Source organism: Vulpes lagopus, chromosome 10 (genome assembly GCF_018345385.1).
Source record: "Vulpes lagopus strain Blue_001 chromosome 10, ASM1834538v1, whole genome shotgun sequence".
Taxonomy (NCBI): Eukaryota; Metazoa; Chordata; class Mammalia; order Carnivora; family Canidae; genus Vulpes; species Vulpes lagopus.
In genome coordinates, this window is record NC_054833.1 from 18,662,289 (window position 1) to 18,681,474 (window position 19,186).

At 37.8% G+C, this 19,186-nt stretch overlaps 1 protein-coding gene across 1 annotated transcript; it reads right to left on the reverse strand.

Moving 5' to 3' along the window:
• Nucleotides 1-492: 492 nt before the first annotated feature.
• On the reverse strand, nucleotides 493-19,152 carry SNRNP48 (small nuclear ribonucleoprotein U11/U12 subunit 48). The gene is made up of 9 exons (XM_041771984.1): nucleotides 18,947-19,152; nucleotides 16,565-16,678; nucleotides 16,042-16,102; nucleotides 15,158-15,232; nucleotides 9,687-9,875; nucleotides 9,130-9,251; nucleotides 5,796-5,884; nucleotides 5,253-5,417; nucleotides 493-1,866 (listed from the first exon to the last, which is right to left on the reverse strand). Exons 1-9 carry the CDS (start codon nucleotides 19,103-19,105, stop codon nucleotides 1,818-1,820), a joined length of 1,023 nt encoding a protein of 340 aa, XP_041627918.1. The 5' UTR covers nucleotides 19,106-19,152; the 3' UTR covers nucleotides 493-1,817.
• Between the last annotated feature and the right edge of the window lie 34 nt (nucleotides 19,153-19,186).

The window sequence follows — 19,186 nt, forward strand, 5'->3', positions numbered from 1 at the left end:
CTACAAAAGCAGCAATTCTATATGGCTCATGATTATGGTAATGCCAAACTCCTAAATATTTTTAGTTTTTAATTTTTTAAAAAGACTTTATTTATTTATTTGAGAGCATGAGAGAGAGCACAAGCAGGGGGAAGGAGCAAAGGGAAAAGCAGACTCCCCGCCAAGCAGGGAGCCCAATGTGGGACTCAATACCAGGGTCCTGGGATCATGACCTGGGCCGAAGGCAGATGCTTAACAGCCTGAGCCACCCAGGCACCCAGTCCTTAAGATTTTTACGTCTGAACTTTATATATTTAGAAATTAAGTATAACAGCAGTAATAAGATTTCATATTGGTTAAGTGAACTGTTGATTTCCAACTTATAAATCTGAAGGCTGTTTTTCATACCTAAAGTCTAATGGCCAATCTGATCTATATCCAGTCAACCTTTCTGTCATTGTCAGTTACTTATTAAAATAATTAAAGTTTCATTTCTATTTGGAACATACCTTGGAATCTCTATCCTCAGTTTCTAAAGATTCAAGATACTGCTATTAGACAGGAGATGATTAACATTTAATGCCAAAGTTTCACCTGAGTGACCATCAGACAACAGAACATAGTACAAACAAAAAGGAAGAGATGACTGACACACACAACATGATTAATCTCAAAAATATGTGGAGTGGAGGAAGGTACATATTATAGTATTGTTTATATGAATTCTAAAAAAGATACATCTAATCAACAGCAACAAAAACCAAATCTGTGGTTGCCTAGAGGTACGGCAGAGAAATTGAAGAGTAAAAGGAGTACATGGGGATTTTGGGTGGTGTTGGAAATGTTCTCTATCTCGATCAAGGTGATGACTTCACTGGCAGGGGTGTAAATTTGTCAAAACTCAATGAAACATACATTTAAAATGGGTGCATTTTATTAAATATAAACAGTACCTCGATAAAGATGATTTACATAAAAGAAAATGACAATATTTTTAATTAAAATCTATTTTTAATTAACAAGTGAAAACATGAATACCTTATTTTTAAAAATTAATGTTAAGGATAAAGCTAAAGTTTTCTTTGACCATCACTTCCCACCTCTCCCATCTATACTCGTCCCCCAAATAATTACTGTTATGAGTTTGGTATGGGTCCTTCATGACCCTTTAAAAATATATTTACATACATATATGGTCACAGAAAATGTATATTATTTTGTACATAAATATAACTTGTATATACCTTTCTGCACTTTACAATTTTCACTTAGCATTGTTTCTGAGATCTATCTAATGTTAATATAAATAAAGTTCATTTCTTTTAAATCCAACATAGTAATCTATCACAATTATACTATATTTTATTTAACCAGGCCATTCTCCTTCTGACAGTTATTTACATTTTTCCCTATAACATTTCACCAGTGTAGTAGTAAATAGCAGTTACTGAGGTGGCCACAGGAATTATAGGTGGTTTTCCAAGGAAATGATAATCTTAGCTATAAAGTTTCATTTTTTAATATGAGAATGTATTCATGTATTATGTATACAGTTTAAGTATCAACTTTAAGAATTTTTCTGATACATAAGTTATCACAAAGAATGAAACAAAATTAGTAATAGGAAGCAATCATCTATTAAAATGTAAGTCAAACAAAGCTACAAGGCATAATAGTGTACTCATGGTTTGAAACATAAGTACTTACTGAAAATTAATGTTCTGACCACTAAGTGAGTCATATAAACACAGTCTCCTACTCAAAGCAACTGTAATTAAAATATTGGCATACTGGTTATCATGGCATAAGCATAATTAATACATGCACAAATACCTCATTTATATTTTTTGCTTTCTTCTTTTATGACTATGATGTCTGTCCCCATCCCTGAAATGACAGGAGTGAAAAAAACTATTACAGATGGTGGACATTTTAATATCAGAACTTTGAAATAGTAACTCACCAGAGTTAAAAGATGCATTCAGAACTAAAGAGTATTTTTCTTTAAGTTTTTATTTATTTATTCATGAGACACACACACACACACACACACACACACACACACACACAGGCAGAGACCCAGGCAGAGGGAGAAGCAGGCTTCCATGGAGGGAGCCGGATGCGGGACTCGATCCCAGGACTCTGGGATTAGGCTCAGGGCTGAAGGCAGTGCTAAACCACTGAGCCACCCAGGCTGCCGCAGTATTTTTTTTTTTTTTAATTAAGCTCTATGCTCAATGTGGGGATTGAAATCCTGCCCCCAAGATAAAGAGTCACATGCTCTACTAACAGAGACAGCCAGATGCCCCTAAACAGTACTTTTTTTTTAAAGAGTAAATATGCAAAAAACTAAAGCACAAAATTGACATGGGGATAAACAAAATGAAATTTTTAAAAAATTGAGCTTTAGAGTGCCACTTTAAAATTAACTTTGAATATAAAGAGGACCAGAGAGTTCATTTCAAATAAAATGTTAAAGTCATAGAAAGAATTCAGAAATTTTCTGATATCCTTATGCTGGTTCCTATCAACTCCATTCAACCATTCAATTCATTCCACCTCAGGCATGGATATCAAAGATTAACCCTGCACTCTTGAGAAGTATTTCCAACTAATACTATTTAAACTCTAAATATAACCCCTCTAAAGACATATTATTTCATGTTTACATTTGAGGCTAATGTACTTAAGTCAATAAAAACTGATCAGAGATGCCAAAAATTACTTAAATGGAAAAAGCATTTTTGTTAATATAAACCAGAAAGAAGTAAAAAGCACAATAACTGATAATTAAGTAATCTGTGTATAATCATTACAAAATGTCATTTATATATGAATCAAAAGGGATTAGTAAGCAGATATTTCATTTTTATAACAGGACTAAATCACACCTAGCTTTAAACCTACGAAATGAATAAGATGAGCAAAATTATTAAACCAATAAGCATTACTAATTCCTGATCACCAGTGGCCCTGGAGAAGGACAAGATACCATTTGAGAGGCTACTTTAGACAAATACTGTGCATATACAACTAAAGAAGACATGGACTCAAGGAGCTTAATCTAGTAGGGAGAGTAATAACTTCAATAAAAAAATACATGGTAGGCAGAGTGCTGACAAAATGGAAAGATCAGCTCTGCCTCAGTGAGTGAGAAGCTTCCTGGAAATGACTAAGCTGGGTCTCAAAGGACAAGAAAGAGTTTACCAAGCAGGCTTTAAAAAATTAAAATTAGGCAGCAGAATCTAACATAAAAAGGCATAAATGTGACACAGTTTAGAAGAGGAACTGTAAGTAATTCAGGCTAACTAGAGCATAATTTAGGCATTTCATGTGGGAGTGGCAATATACAAGGATGGGTCGGCAGGAGCCCTGATCCTAGAGGTCTTGGGAACCATTCTATACAATGTGGATTTTTAGCCCCAAAGAGTTTTAAGAGCGAAAATTCACTCGGGCAGTAAAGAAGGGATGACTCCATTTGGGGTAAGCTTATAGGTGGTTAGAACAATTAGGAAAACTATCATTTCCCAGATGGAAAGCAGTAAGGATAGAGACAAGGAGGTGCATGCAACGTATACTCAGGTAGAACCAAAAGCAATTAGGAACTAACAAGAAAGTAGGAATAAAAAAGGAGCAACTAAAACAACTCCATGATTTCTGGCTTAGGTGAACCAATGATGGTCATCCCATTATCTAGAATAGGGAATGCTGGGGAAAGAGGGTCAGAATGAAAAAGACAGTTAAGGACCTAACATTGAGATCCAGGTAGATGCCCTTTAAGCAGGTAAACCACCAGAACAGACCACAACTGATTTAATTTTATTCTTTTAGGGACCCCTGGGTGGTTCAGTGGTTGGGCGTCTGCCTTCGGCTCAGGGCATGACCCCAGAATCCCAGGATCAAGTCCCACATTGGGCTCCCTGTGTGAAGCCTGCTTCTCCCTCTGTGTCCTCTCACAAATAAATAAATAAAATCTTAAAAAAAAATATACATATATATATATATATAAATTTATTCTTTTAGTATTAGTTATATCTTTCCAGCTGTCAAAAATCTATCAGAGATATTAACAAGGGCAAAAGTGACTTGACAGTCACTTTTGTCAAAAAAATTTTTTTTTTTTCCATATAGTAGTCATCTAGCATTTAATTCATTCAGTTGGCAAACACTTATTGAACACCAATTATGTATTGGTTCCTGTACAAAGTATACAAAGATAAGGAAGACTTTCTCTCTGTCCTTATAGAGTAGAGCTTAAGGAATAGGCCTTTTTTTTTTTTTTTAAGTAAGCTCCACACCCAGTATGGGGCTTGAACTTATGACCCTGAGACCAAGACCTGTGTTGAAATCGAGTCAGATGCTTAACCAACAGAGCAACTCAGGCACCTCCAGACGAATTATTTTTTAAAGAAGTATTCAGAGGCACTAAAAGGGGAAGACCAAGTATGTTCAGAGTCTTGCTTTGCAGATGGTTTCCTTTTAAACGGTTCAAAGTTTTAGCCTAGTGGTTTCTAGATATAGAATATTGAAATTAATATCTCTAAGTATAGATACCTATAGATCTAAAAGGCAAAAGTGACCCTCCGGGAGAGACTGGAGAGTGAGGAGGAGAAGCTGGCCGACTGGAAAAAGATGGCCTGCCTGCTCTGCCGGCGCCAGTTCCCCAACAGAGATGCCCTGGTCAGGCACCAGCAGCTCTCAGACCTTCACAAGCAAAACATGGATATCTACAGACGATCCAGGCTGAGTGAGCAGGAGCTGGAAGCCTTGGAGCTGAGGGAGAGAGAGATGAAATACCGAGATCGAGCTGCAGAGAGGCGAGAGAAGTACGCCATTCCAGAACCTTTTGACAGCTGTCAAAAATCTATCAGAGATATTAACAAGGGCAAAAGTGACTTGACAGTAAAGTTTGGATCTTCTCTCTGACCCCTGAATTCAGGAATTAGCAAGAGAAAGAAATGACAAGAAAAAGGATGGTGGAAGGAGAAGAAAGAGTTAACTTCCTACCTAGACATCGCCTCCATACATCCTGGCTAGGAAACAAGGAGTACAAGAGGGAAAGCCATATCCAATCAGGCACACAGAAAACTATGCCACCAGAGCTGTGGGTACCTGAACTGAAATCAGATAAATGCTAAGAATTCTCATCAATTACTCTCTTCACTGTAACTTACTCTTACAATCCATTTTCTTAAGGTTGTCTAAAACAGAAGGCTCTATTTACTTTTCAAGAGTAAACAGTTCACCATCAGATGATGCCGTGTTAGACTTACCTCTCTTTCCTTCTTCTCGAGTCCCAGTTTTTATCCTTATCTTTATTTCTTTTTCGCTTATGTGGGCTCCTACTCCGATCCTTTCTATGTCGTGAATATTCAGTATCCAAATAACTTCCACCAGACTGCCGTGAATCTACTGAAGCTGATCGCCTTTCTTCATTCCTGAAACACAAAGAACAATCAGTTTCAACCACCCGTCTCCACCAAACACAGACACAGCAGCTTAAGTTGAATATTCTGTATAAACAATGACAGAGCCGAGAAATATATTCTGTGAGAGGACAAAGAAACATAACTCTTATATGTTTTACGTTCTCACTATTTCACTAGTATATTAGTTTCCCCAAAATTGTCAAAGGGCAATGCTAACACAAAATCTCTGGTATAATAATCCTGAACAATGACAACATGAAACAATTTAAGTATTTTATGAATTACGGTGTGCTAATATTAATGTTCTGAAAAATGTTAAAATTTTATTAAATAATTATAATGTAACTGATTAAAAAGAGATTTTCACTGGTAAACACCATGACATACTTTTCAGCATCATCCTCTGCTCTCTCCTGCTCTTCTTGCCAATGACTGCTGAGTTCTTCCATGTGCACATTTATGACATCCCGAATCACCTCAGAAGAGATAAGCACCCAATTTCAGGTAAGAAAGTTTTTTAAAAAAATTATATAAAGCTAGAAAAATCACTGTTAACAATCATCCAAATATTTACTAAGAATTATGACAGAATGGACTGTGGGACATGAGCAGTTTAGAGAACACAAAAAAGTCAATGGTCAAATTGGAATATAAATGGTAGATGAAAGTGCTATAATTAATAATAAACTTGCTAGTTGATCACTATATTATAACGGTGTTAGGAAAAATATCCCTATTCTTAAGAAGTATATACTAAGAAGCAACAAAAAAAATCATGGGGTATGTAACTTACTCTTAAATAGTTTAGAAAAAAAGATAATGTACAGATAGAGATCAAAACAAAGAAAACTGTACAGGTAAAAAGAGAGCACAAATGACAAGCAAATGGGACAAAATGTTAACTACAGGTGATCTGAGTAAAGGGTATTCAACACTTCTTTGTACTGTTTTTAGTTTTGCAACTTATTCGTATGTTTGAAATTATTTACAAATAAAAATTTTTAACAACTTTATAATTAAGTCAAGATGACAGCCCAAATATGAAACATTCTCATCACTTCAGATACTTTTCCTAGGAGACTACATAAAATCCCTTACCTCTAGGAACCATTTGAAAGTTTTTTTCTTTCCATGCCATCAAGCACAGGGGTAGTCAACTGGGAGGCACAGATGAAACTAAAATAGAAGCTTGGGACTCCTGGTGGCTCAGCAGTTTAGCGCCTTCAGCTCAGGGTGTGATCCTGGAGTCCCAGGATCGAGTCCCACATCAGGCTCCCTGTATGGAGCCTACTTCTCCCTCTGCCTATCTCTCTCTCTCTCTCTGTGTCTCTGTCTCTCATGAATAAATAAAATATTTAATAAAATAAAAATAAAATAGAAGCTTACACTTCCCTCATGCCTAATTAGGTGATATTTTAAGAAGGTACAGGGGACAAGGGGCACTCTCAAAGACGCACACTGTAAAGTTCAGGACAGATGGAGTTTCTCCTCATGTCAAAGAAACTTTCAAGGGCTCCCAAAGTAAAATGGAACAATGTCCAAAATCCTTAATAGGGCCTCTGAAACCTTTCATGATTTTACTACATCACATAATTGAAACCAGCCTTATCTCTTACTAGATAATTGAGATAAGTAGCTAAGAGTAGCCACTCTAGATTACTGATGGATCTCTGGAAAACTCCTGTACTTTTTTTAAGGAACACTAGCCTTTCCACCTGGAATATCTTTATCCATCATTTCCCCTCCCCTACCATATTCTCTTGTGAAAATCTAACACATGTGACATGAGTCACGCATACCTAAATTCCAAGTCCAGCTCTAGCACTTCCAGAGTAGCCCTACATGAGCTCCTTGAAGCCTGAATGTTACTGGACAGTTTCCAGATTTGCCACACAGGAAAGAGCTAATGAACATTCTTTATCCTTCCTGCTTCTCCCTTTCCTTCAAATGCTATCTTCTCGATCAAGCCTATAGCAATCTTAACTTTTAAAAACAATCACTCCTTTCTCCCACAAACTTTGATCTCACTTTATTTTAGCACTTAATGCAATCTGTATTTTGAAAGATCTGTTTCACTTGTTATACTATACTAAGCTTCTTGTGAGTGGGGTCTGTATGCCATTTATCCCTACCGACAGCAGTGTGTTATGCATAATAAGTACAGTAAGTAATAAATTTTTTTTAATTTGACAAAATTTAGGTTCTAGTCCAAATTTAAAAAAAATTATACAGGATATGAATGAAGCTAGAAATAGATAAAATGTTGAAAAAGCTGTGATCAGAAATATGATAAATCACTGAAGGATTTGTAAACACTGAAGCTTTTACAGGTGAAAGGTGTTTTGGATCTGCTTCCAAAATTATCGGTTTGGAGGAAGGAGAAAGTAAGAGGTAGTGAGTGAGAATATAAATAAAATGACAAAGCCACATGTTGATAATCGTTGAGGCTGAGTGACAGTGACAATGGGGTTCATAAGACTATTCCATTCACTTTAGTATATGTTTGAATATTTCCACAATAAAGAATTAACCATAAAATTGTGAAGAACACTAACACTTGATTACAAGGTATTGAGACTAGAGAAGAAACAACTGATGAACCTCCAAGTATGTGAGGGACTGTAAGAATACTTAGCTAGTATGACATGGTCCCAGACCTCTACCGGAAAACGTAAGTATAAAACATATACTTTAAGTGTGAAAAGAACAGCATACTTTTAAGTACTTAGCTATGTGGTCCAGAAAGCATAAAAGCAATAGAACAGCAAATGACTGGGTCAACCAGCACCTCATGGAGACAGTGGGCCTTAAACTGATCAAGATTTAAAAGCATAACAATAAAGAGCATTTGAGGTGAGAAAACAACGTGTTTTTTGGACACAGAGATAAGAATAAATGTGTATAATCAGATACAGTTTAAGAGACATGCTAGATTAAAGCAAAAGAAAATGTTTGGTAAAATGAGGCCAGATTATGGACAGTCACAGAAATCAGAGCAAGAAGAAAGAAATAATGTGGTAAGAATTCAGAGATTCAATGAGGAAATTATTTGTAAAGTCTGGGCAAGGTAACTCATGTATCAAAAAATTAATCAGCTGTATCCACTAAAGGATGTCTGAAAATAAGTCTAGACATGTATCAAGAGATTAATGTTTAAATAACTTATGCCAGACTTTTCTTAAGCCCAAGTATTTAGCAGAGTACATAAAAGCACACTAAAATTTCTGTAAGGCAAAGACAGAGGTCATTTCTTGGCCAATTTCTGTGTCCCCATGCATTATCTCCATCAATTCTTATTACCCTACAAAGCTGTATAAAATGAAAAAAAAGTTATAGTTAAAATGGTGAAAAAAATAAAATGGTCAAAAACTTGTTCAAGTCAAACAGCCAATGATAAATAAGCAGCAGGATCAAAACTCTAAATCAGGTCTAAGGCCAAAATCTACACTTTTATCACGACATAATACTATTCTCTCAAAAGTAAGCATTTTTTTACGATTGTGCAGCCTCTTTACCTAAGATTTTTGTACCTGAAAAGCCTTTGCTTGGCACAGTGGATCTGACAGTAATGGAGCAAATACAAATCAGGTGTGCTGCCCTAAAGGCACCTTCTTTCAGATAACCTCCAAGGAACTGTGGAAATCCGTAGAGCTGGCTTGGAGAACTACCTAAGGGAAATTTCTATTCTCAACAAACCACTAAAAGATTATGTAAAACTTACCTCGGTATAGGATTTCTTGGTTATGTGAACATTCTTAGCTCTATAGGACTGGCGTCTTCTCTTATAATCTCTCACTTCTGCCAGGATTTCAAGGTAAGATTTTGGACTTTTTCTACTATTATCTAATAAAAAAAATAAAATATAATTATTATATCCTTGGAAGCTTTTAAATCTTATAAATTAACAGGAGGAAAGGCTACAATCATTCCATATTTCAACATGTTTCCATGCATCCAAAAACACACAAAACTTCTATATTATAGAAATAGGCTAAATCTTATATCATTCTTTTTCTCTAGCCATTAGTTGAACCTCACGTTGTTAAGGTACAAAGACCAGCACAGCTGTAAGTAACGATCTTACAGAAGGAAGGTGTGCTTATGTGAAAGGGAGCACAATTTCATGCACTGAGAAAACATCTTTATACACGTGTGAATGTTAGATAATGCAAAACCATCCTATTCCAGTTCAGAGTAGTCTGACAACTAAAGCTTAATAACACGCACAGAATGAAATAACAATTAAGAAATATAAAACTATAAATATCCATCTCAAACCTTGATTGACTTTGGCAGCCAAGTCTACAAAGAGATCACTGTCATTTTCAATAATTTGTGAATCAGAGCGCTTTTTCTTCGTCTCCTCCATTACAAAATCATAGAGGGCAAGACGATCAGCTTGGGTTAGATCACAAACGCATCGTTTGTGATTCAGAGGAACTTCAACAGGTAATGAAGAATAAATCCCTAAAGTAAAAATAAAACCACAAGAATAAACAATACATGAAGCATTGTGGATTTAAAATCTACTCCTTATCTTTAAACATGTGCTGTAATAATGCGATATTAACACAAATGTTTTCGTAATAATCCCTTAACATACAAAATGTCCATCTACGTGATAAATGGTAAACAGTGACTTTATCCTCAATGTTATATCCACAGAAAGGATGTATTGTGGATGTTTGCTATCCTCTCCAACAATATTAAGTCAGATCCCATGAAGGCAGGCAGTAATAACCAGAGATAATTTAATTTGCTCATAAGAAAACCTTCTGGGTAACAATTTTTAAAAGGCTACCAGTATTATAAAAGTAGATACTAACTTTCTGTTTATAGGCTTTCCCCATAAAAGCAAGGGGCGGGGGGATGCTTTCAATAGGTAATACATATTATAGTCCCTCTGAAAATAAATTATGGAAATATGAAAAATGTGTAAAAAAATGTCTTTACATGAGACAGCAACTTAGGTATTCCATACTCAAAATATATCCCACTTGTGCAATGACTTAGAGCTAAAGACCAAAACACAATTACTTAAGTAGGAGAAATCCCAAACCTCCTCAGACCAGAGAAAGAATAAACTGAGACTAAATTTTTAATTTTCTGAAGAGGAAGCATATTGGTATAATCAAATTAATTTTAATAACTTAGCAGCAGTGCCCCCCCAATAGTCATAGAACTTTCTAAAATCTGCTCATTAATGAAAGAAAATAAATACAATACCTTGATATGATGTATTAAACATTGAAGAAAATTTTTGCTTTGAGATTCAAATTTTCTCAAAGAAATAAAAAATTATTGTAACTGTAAATAAAGCAATTGTTTTAAAACAATTCTTTCTAGCCTTCATTATTCACTTGATGCAAACAATGAACATGAGCTACTAATGTTTCCTAGGTTACTCTGAAGTAATAACGCTGGTTCATAGAACAAGGTTAAGATCAGTAGCTCTTCCCAGATACTTTTATTTGATAAAGTCTAACCTCATTGATTTCCTAGGTAGAGGCAAAAGAAAAATTTAAATAAGAGCAAACTATGAACTAAGCACTACAACATAAAAAGAGAAACGACTTTACATTTGTCTACAAATTAAAAGGAGTGTTACATTGAATATGAGTTCGTGAATAGCCATGGATAACAATACATGGTCCCTTGTATTAGTCAAAGGGTTCTGAATTAGTGGAGAAGGGTTTCCTTTCAAGTCAATCAGTTTCACTCTAAGTCTGACAGACATTAGGAAAAGCCTTTTTATCCAGGCAAGTGTTAAAACATTTAACTTCGTACGATAAAAATGGTTAACTTTCATAAGCCTAATTCCTTTGAATATAGGCTCTAAAAAGCTGGGAGAAAAATACAAAGATTAGAAAACACTGATATAAGCAAGCTCCACATAAACCTCTGCCTGTTACTTTTAGACAAAGAAATATAATTTCCTCCTTTAAATATTTTGGAGTTGTCTTTACTCATCTTAAATTTCTGTATGGTGAAGATTAATACTTCAGTTCCTTGAAATCCAACTAAAATTGCAAAAACTGTAATATTGTGACAGTGGTTAAGATAAAGTTTAGAAATTTGAGTGATACTTTTAAAAGGATATCATTTGCAAAAAGGATACTGCATATCTTTAAATAAGGAGTATATTCAGGTTCCTAATTCCTCTTTATACTCACCCCAATTACTGAAAAAGAAAAAGTACAGGAAAAGTTAAACAACAAACTGCATTCAAATCATTCAGAACATAGTTATTTCTGACAAAAAAAGGGATAAATACAAATAAGCTTACATTTCCATAAAAAGTAAGTTTTCAAACACAAGCTTCTATATGACTTAAAAGTACATCTGAATGCACTGTAATCATATTAAATTGTGATCCTCTACTTTTATTTTGTAGTAGCTTTCCTAAAATTGTGGTATAATATACATAACATAAAATTTACCATTTAGCCATTTTTAAGTGTACGGCTCAGTGGCATTAAGTACATTACTGTTTTGCAACCATCATCTCTGTCCATCTCCTGAACTTCTTCATCACCCAAAGTAAAATTCTAATCTAGCTTTTTAGTAACTCTGATTCTTCCTTTTCAGTCACTTTTGCCATCACAGAGCATCTTAAACATATGACATATAATACTAAACATTAGTAGAATGTACTGGCTTAAAGCTACAAATTCAGAATTTTAGGGAGAATTCACACAGAGTCAATTTCCAAACATCATAGAAAAAGAAATTAAGGCCCATAGAGGTGAAATGACTTGCCGAAGCCTCACAAGTGGTAGGAACAGATTAAGCCTAGAACCACTCCTCTTGGGTCTCTTGAGGGTTCTTTAGTATAATACACTGATCTTCAAATCATGGCCCTGATTCTAATATATGTCATGAAAACATATATTAGGAAAAAGATAAACCACTAAATATAAAATGACTCTTTATGATTAAAATTAGCATCTTGGTTATAAAACTAACCAAGGTAATCACATCTGAAAATAAGTACGTAGATCTAATGGTTGTTTCAAGCTTTCACAAGGGTTAGTGAATTGAGAATAATTCTGTACACTGAGTGGTGACCTGGTATGAGTGATGAAATGGAAACATAAATTAACTCATCAAAAAATTCATGACAAACAAAATATTAATTAAATGGAAAACTAAATTGCTCGTTAGTCATTCTTCCTTCAAAGTTAACAAATCAGTGAGATATAAGAAAGAAGAGATTCTTGTTCTGGGCTATAAGATTTTAAAATGTCTAAAGACATAAATGGGCCACAAAAATAATGTCTATTGAGAAACTGCAGAACTCAACACAAAATGAAAAAAGGGTTTAAAAAGAGGGTGACAAATCATATAACAAAATTCTTAAGTTAAATCTTAAGACAGTGCCACAACAAAAGTGCCCTTAATTTTCTACTGAAAGAATTATTCAAAATAATTCTTTGCTTTTGTAAAGAACTAAATCCAAGGTCCAAATCTACCTTATGGCTTAGTCATAAAACAAACAAAAAAAAACCTTGAGAACATTCTCTAAATTACATATATAAAAATCACACCCATTTCATTATCTTAGTATCACTTTCTAGACATTAATGTGCTTAGTAAATTGCTTAGACATTAGCAGCCAATTATTAGAGCTCCATCTAGTTTAGCATTCATTATCTCCATTACCCTAAACAACACTACAAGATAGTTTTATACTACAGACAAGGAAACAAAACCTCAGAAAAACTGTCATTTGTTCCAGGCCAAGCAACTAGTTTCTTTCTTTAAAACGGGCTTACACAAACCAGAATAAACAAGGAACAATACTAATAATAGCAAGCAGTGAGTAGGTACAGATTTGAAAGTTTGTGGTATTCCTCTACTTAATTCTGACATATTAAATAATGAATATATTTGAGCAGTATCTAGATTCGTAATCTGTAAGTTTCACTAAATGTAGTTTCTAACAGAAAAGAGAGTAACTCCATTCAGAATGTGTACCCAAATCCAGAACTTGGTTCTCAGTCCAGCCCAGCAATTACCAAGTCTTGCTATTATTATTATCTAGCAAAAGAGGATTAATTCATTTCTCTGTGCCTCTATTTCTTTACCTAATAAGGAGGAGAAAATACTCATCCAGTCTATGTTAAGTGTGTTACGAAAAAGAAATGAATATATAAAACAGCTATGAAGAAAGAATCTCTTTTAAAAAAACTTAAGTATTGGAATGCCTGGGTGGCTCAGCGGTTGAGCATCTGCCTTTGGCTCAGGGTGGGATCCTGGATTCCTGGGATTGAGTCCCACACTGGGTTCCCTGCATGGAGCCTGCTTCTCCTCCATCTGGGTCTCTGCCTCTCTTTCTGTGTCTCTCATGAATAAATAAAATCTTAAAACAAAACAAAAAACTGAAGTATTGACAGCCTTCAGAACAAACACACCAGAACCTTATCATTACTCTCAGGGTGTGTTTCCTCATCTCTAAAACACAGGCGCTGGATTAGATGATCCTCCAGTTCTCTTTCAACTCTAGCAAAACAAATTCAGTGAATCTAACTAGTTAGGTCAAAAAAGGCCTTTAACTATTAACCCCTCCAAAACACAATAGCAAAAATCTTCTACTTTTTAATGGTTCATTAAGTAAACGGGAGTAGAGTCAGTAACAGGAGGCAAAAAAAAAAGACTTGTCTGATCACAGCTCAGTAATCTCTTCAAATAAGAGTGAAATGTCTAACCTCAAAGAAAAAAAAAAAAACCCTGCAATTTGGCAAAAAGTACATAAAAATGGGAGCTTAAAAACAGGGAATACAAGAAAATGTGCTTCTGGCTGCTTTATGGAACCACTGTAATGTACAGGAAAGGTAAGAGAGTACCTCCTGGAGACACGATGCAACGAAGGAAAAAAAAAATCAAATCCACTGGCTTACAACAATGGGTGAAGATTCTGAACTTCAACAAAGGAGAAACAAATCCTAACCATGGACTAATGAATATAATTTGGCTAGAAAGAATGAGGGGGAGGAAAAGGTAAGATATCAGAGAAAGCTACCTTCAGAAGGTTCAAAGACAACTCAGAAATGCTTATAAGAGTCAGTCATGCTGTGGCTGCATATTATATCTAAGTTCAGAAATCTAGTAACTATTTACTCATTTACTTTTATGTTTTCAATGCATTTTGTTTTCATTTCCTAAATTCTCATACTTAAAAATGCTAACCTAGTTTCTGCTGAAGTAAGTCCCAGGCAGAAACTCTTAACTCAGCTCCAAAGTTGGGCACGAAGGGACCCACGAACTTTCTGACACTCTATGTAAAACTTTGTGTTTGGACTGTATTTGAAGGGCAGCTGTCAAGACCACTCTTAGTATAGGCCTTTCCTTTTACATTGCATTCCAATATTCTGACATTTAACAATGGACTGATTCGAGAGAGAGAGAGAGATAGAGAGAGAGAAAATCTCAGGGTAAGACAGTCTCAATGGGATTTAGATACCAATAATCATAATAAAAATTTTCTACAAGGGAATCTCACCTATTAGGTGATTGCAAAGCATGAACCCCTAGCTAAGACACGGAGCGGTCTAATGAGACTGCTGTATTTGAGCAGAAAATATCTACTTAATGAAGCTGATACCAAACACATTGGTCCAATGTTAAGTTAAAATGAACTTTTCCCATGTAAGTGTTTCCACAAGACTTTTCTTAAAAATTAGTAACCTCTGCTTGCGGGACAGAAATAGTTCAAATCATTAATTAGCTCAAACTATGATGCCACTTACTTTGATTATAACAATCACCATCTTTTCCAACTGCCGTTCTAGCTTGTTTAATTATCTGGAATTGTGAGTCCTTATCTGTCAAAAAAGCACCCATAAACACAATATGAATCATCAGTGCCCATGATTAATTAACTTGTTCCAATCCAAGCTCTTTGGGCATATTGACAATCCTTCCAGAATCTTAGGAGTGAAAAAACACATCCCCACCCAGGTAACCTGAATACAGAATTCTTTCAGATTTAGCTAGAGAACCCAGTAAGTAACCGGACTTCAGGCAGTTTAGAAAACATTATCACAAGGCATGCTGCAGTAGCTGCTACAACTTTGAGCAACCAATAAGAGCTACCATTTCTTAAATCCAGCTAAGGGTCAGGCATTATTCTAAGCATTTTACATATATTATATCATTTAATCTTCACAAAGGCGCTAAAAGAAATTTAGGCAACAAAAAAGGTGTAATTACTTGCTAAAAGCCATAAATCTATTAGTGACAAATCTAGGAGCTGAATCTGGGCATTCTGATTCCAGAGCCTGGGATTTTAACCTCCACACAGGCTGTGAACACTTGGAATACATTTCCAGCCTCAGTCTGCAAACCGTGTTTTATGGCCAGAATTTTGCTATATGCAAGAAAAAAGGTATCTATTTACTGTACAAAGTTCTGCCGGCTTTTCACTGCCTATTAATATAACACTGGTCTCTAAATTCCAGATTAAACAAACTAGTTTGACTGTATATTAGTTAATCCTACATTCTCTTAAGATATAAACATCCTTCTTACTCATAAACATGCTTATAAAATCCATTCTTTTGATAATTCGAAAATGAAATGTCAATATCTACACTAAGATACTTTTGTTATAATCTATTAAATCATTACTTACTCAAAGTAATTGATGGTATCTTCAGATTCTCATAGAAAAAATCAGAATTATACATTTGATCCTAAACAGTAAAAACAAAGTTAGTATTCATGTAACAGATAACTATTTTAAGATTTTACATGAACAAGAGATTAGTATCATTTAAATATTTCTTTAAAAATTTTGCAAAATTAGGCAAGTACCATTCTACCCCACAAATGACTAGTATTTTATTTATTTTTATATATATACTTTTAATTTTTATTTATTTATAATAGTCACACACACAGAGAGAGAGAGGCAGAGACACAGGCAGAGGGAGAAGCAGGCTCCATGCACCGGGAGCCCGACATGGGACTCGATCCCGGGTCTCCAGGATTGCGCCCTGGGCCAAAGGCAGGCGCCAAACCGCTGCGCCACCCAGGGATCCCAATGACTAGATGACTAGTATTTTAGATCAGAAAACCTCACACTATACCTTCGAAATATTCTGAATTTATTCATGCATGAATTGCATGACATATACACAATAAATATATGGTACCTCTTCTTCTTTGGTGTAGCCCAGTTTCCTCAACCTACAGGACATCATGTGCTTCGCTAAAGATGATTTAGGCATGTGATGATTAGAATCATAAGGGCATATCACAACTTCATCCTATAAAAAGGAAACAAAAACAAAGAAAAAAGGAACAAAAAATTTTATTTTTTTTAAAAGATTATTTGAGAGAGAGTGCGCGCGCACAGGTGGATATGCAGGCAGGGTGGGGCAGAGGGAGAGAATCTCAAGCACTCCCCACGGCACACTGAACCCAGGTGAGGCTCATGAGATCCCGACCTGAGGAGAAACAGAGTCGGAAGCATAACGAACTGAGACACTGAGGCACCACAAGGAACCACATTCATTCATTCATTCATTTATTAAAGATTTTATTTATTTATTCATGAGAGACAGAGAGAGCGAGAGGCGCAGACACAGGCAGAGGGAGAAGCAGGCTCCATGCAGGGAGCCCAACACGGGACTCGATCCCAGGACCCCGGGATCACGGCCTGAGCCAAAGGCAGATGCTCAACCACTGAGCCACCCAGGGATCCCCAAGGGAACACATTTAAATGATTATACCATTAAATATTTACTACTTAAAAAAAAAAAAGATTTTATTTATTCATGGGAGACAGAGAGAGAGAGAGAAAAAGAGAGACAGAGACCCAGGCAGAGGGAGAAGCAGGCTCCATGCAGGGAGCCTGACGCGGGACTCGATCCTGGGTCTCCAGGACCTTGCCCTGGGCTGAAGGCAGGCACCAAACCGCTGAGCCACCCAGAGATCCCCCAAAATTCAGATTCTTTAATACAACTGAAACAAATTTTAGAACTTCTGTGATTTCTTTAATACAGTAAACAAGGGCAGCCTGTGTGGCTCAGCGGTTTTAGCGCCACCTTCAGCCCAGGGCCTAATCCTGGAGACCCGGGATTGAGCCCCCACGTTGGGCTCCCTGCATGGAGCCTGCTTCTCCCTCTGCCTGTGTCTCTGCCTCTCTCTCTCTCTGTCTCTATGAATAAATAAAATCTTAAAAAAAAAAAAAACACTAAATGAGAACTGTTTGTGCACAAGTCAGATATGCCTTAAGGGTCTTTGGGGAATCAATCAAGTTAATTTAAACCTGGGAGAAATAATGACAGTGTAATAAACCCAGAAAGAGGGCAGCCCAGGTGGCTCAGGGTTTAGCGCCGCCTTCAGCCCAGGGCCTGATCCTGGAGACCCGGGATCGAGTCCCACATCGGGCTCCCTGCATGGAGCCTGCTTCTCCCTCTGCCTGTGCCTCTCATGGAGAAGTAAATAAAAATATTTTTTAAATAAATAAATAAATAAATAAATAAAAATAGAATAAACCTGGGAGAAATAATGACAGTGTGATAAACCCGGAAGGAGCACCAGAGATTGTGCATTACCCACACTGAAGCGCTTCCCTCCTCCCACCCCATTAATAACCAACCAAAAAATCAGGACTGTTTAATACTCCTGCCTACAGTTTTTTTTTTTTTCCTTCTAAAGATTTTATTTATTTATTCACAGCGAGAGAGGAAGAGAGGCAGAGACACAGGCAGAGGAGAAGCAGCCTCCCTGCAGGGAGCTCGATGCAGATGCAGGACTCGACCTGGGACTCCGGGGTCACGCCCTGAGCCCCCCAGGTGCCTCCTGCCTACAGTTTTTTTTTTTAAGATTTATTTATTTATTCATTCATTCATTCAGAGAGAGAGAGAGAGATGCAGAGGCACAGGCAGAGGGAGAAGCAGGCTCCACGGAGGGAGCCCGACGTGGGACTCGATCCCGGGTCTCCAGGACCACACCCCGGGCTGCAGGCGGCGCTAAACCGCTGCGCCACCGGGGCTGCCCCTGCCTGCAGTTTTCAAAGCGCTTCCAACGCTCGGGAGAGTCGCAGCCTTCCTGGTGGCACCTGGTGGTACCCTCTAGTAACCCTACAGCGGGTGCTGCCGCTGTCAGAAGCGGACCTAATGTTTTAAGGCAGAGAAAGGTGAGGGGAACTCCCGCGCTCTGCAGAGGCCGAATCCGGGGCAACTCGGCATCCGTGTGACACGTGACAAAGCGGACGGCCCACCTCCACCCCCGCGGCAGCACTCCCCCGGCCCCCGCTCCTCCAGGCAAGCCCCCCGCCCACCGCGGTTCACCTCCACCGCGCACCGCACTTCCGGCGCTCCGGGACCCCCGCCCCTCCCCCGCCCCCTCCGGGGCCCGCTCCCCCCTCCTCCCCCCAGGCCCGCAGGCGTCCCGGGCGCCCCAGACCCAGTCCCGGGCCTCCCCCCTCCTCCCCCCAGGCCCAGTCCCGGGCGTCCCCCCCCCACGGCTCCCCCCACGGCTCCCCCGCCACCCGGGACCGCAGCCTGACGGGCTGACGGGCCCCTCACCTCTGCCGCCCCCTCCGCCCCGGGGTCCAGCCGATCCAGGCTCCAGCCCAGGGACGCCGTCACCTCCTCCAGCTTCCGGCAGCAGCTCTCCACGAAGTCGCTAAGCTCCTGCTGCAGCCGCCGCCGCTCCTCCACCGGGGGCGGCTCGCCCGCCGCCATGGCCGCACCCGACCGGCCCGCAGGAAGCCGTCCGACTGCCGGCGGCGCGCGCGCGCAGGCTTCTGGGAGCCGGGGGCGGGG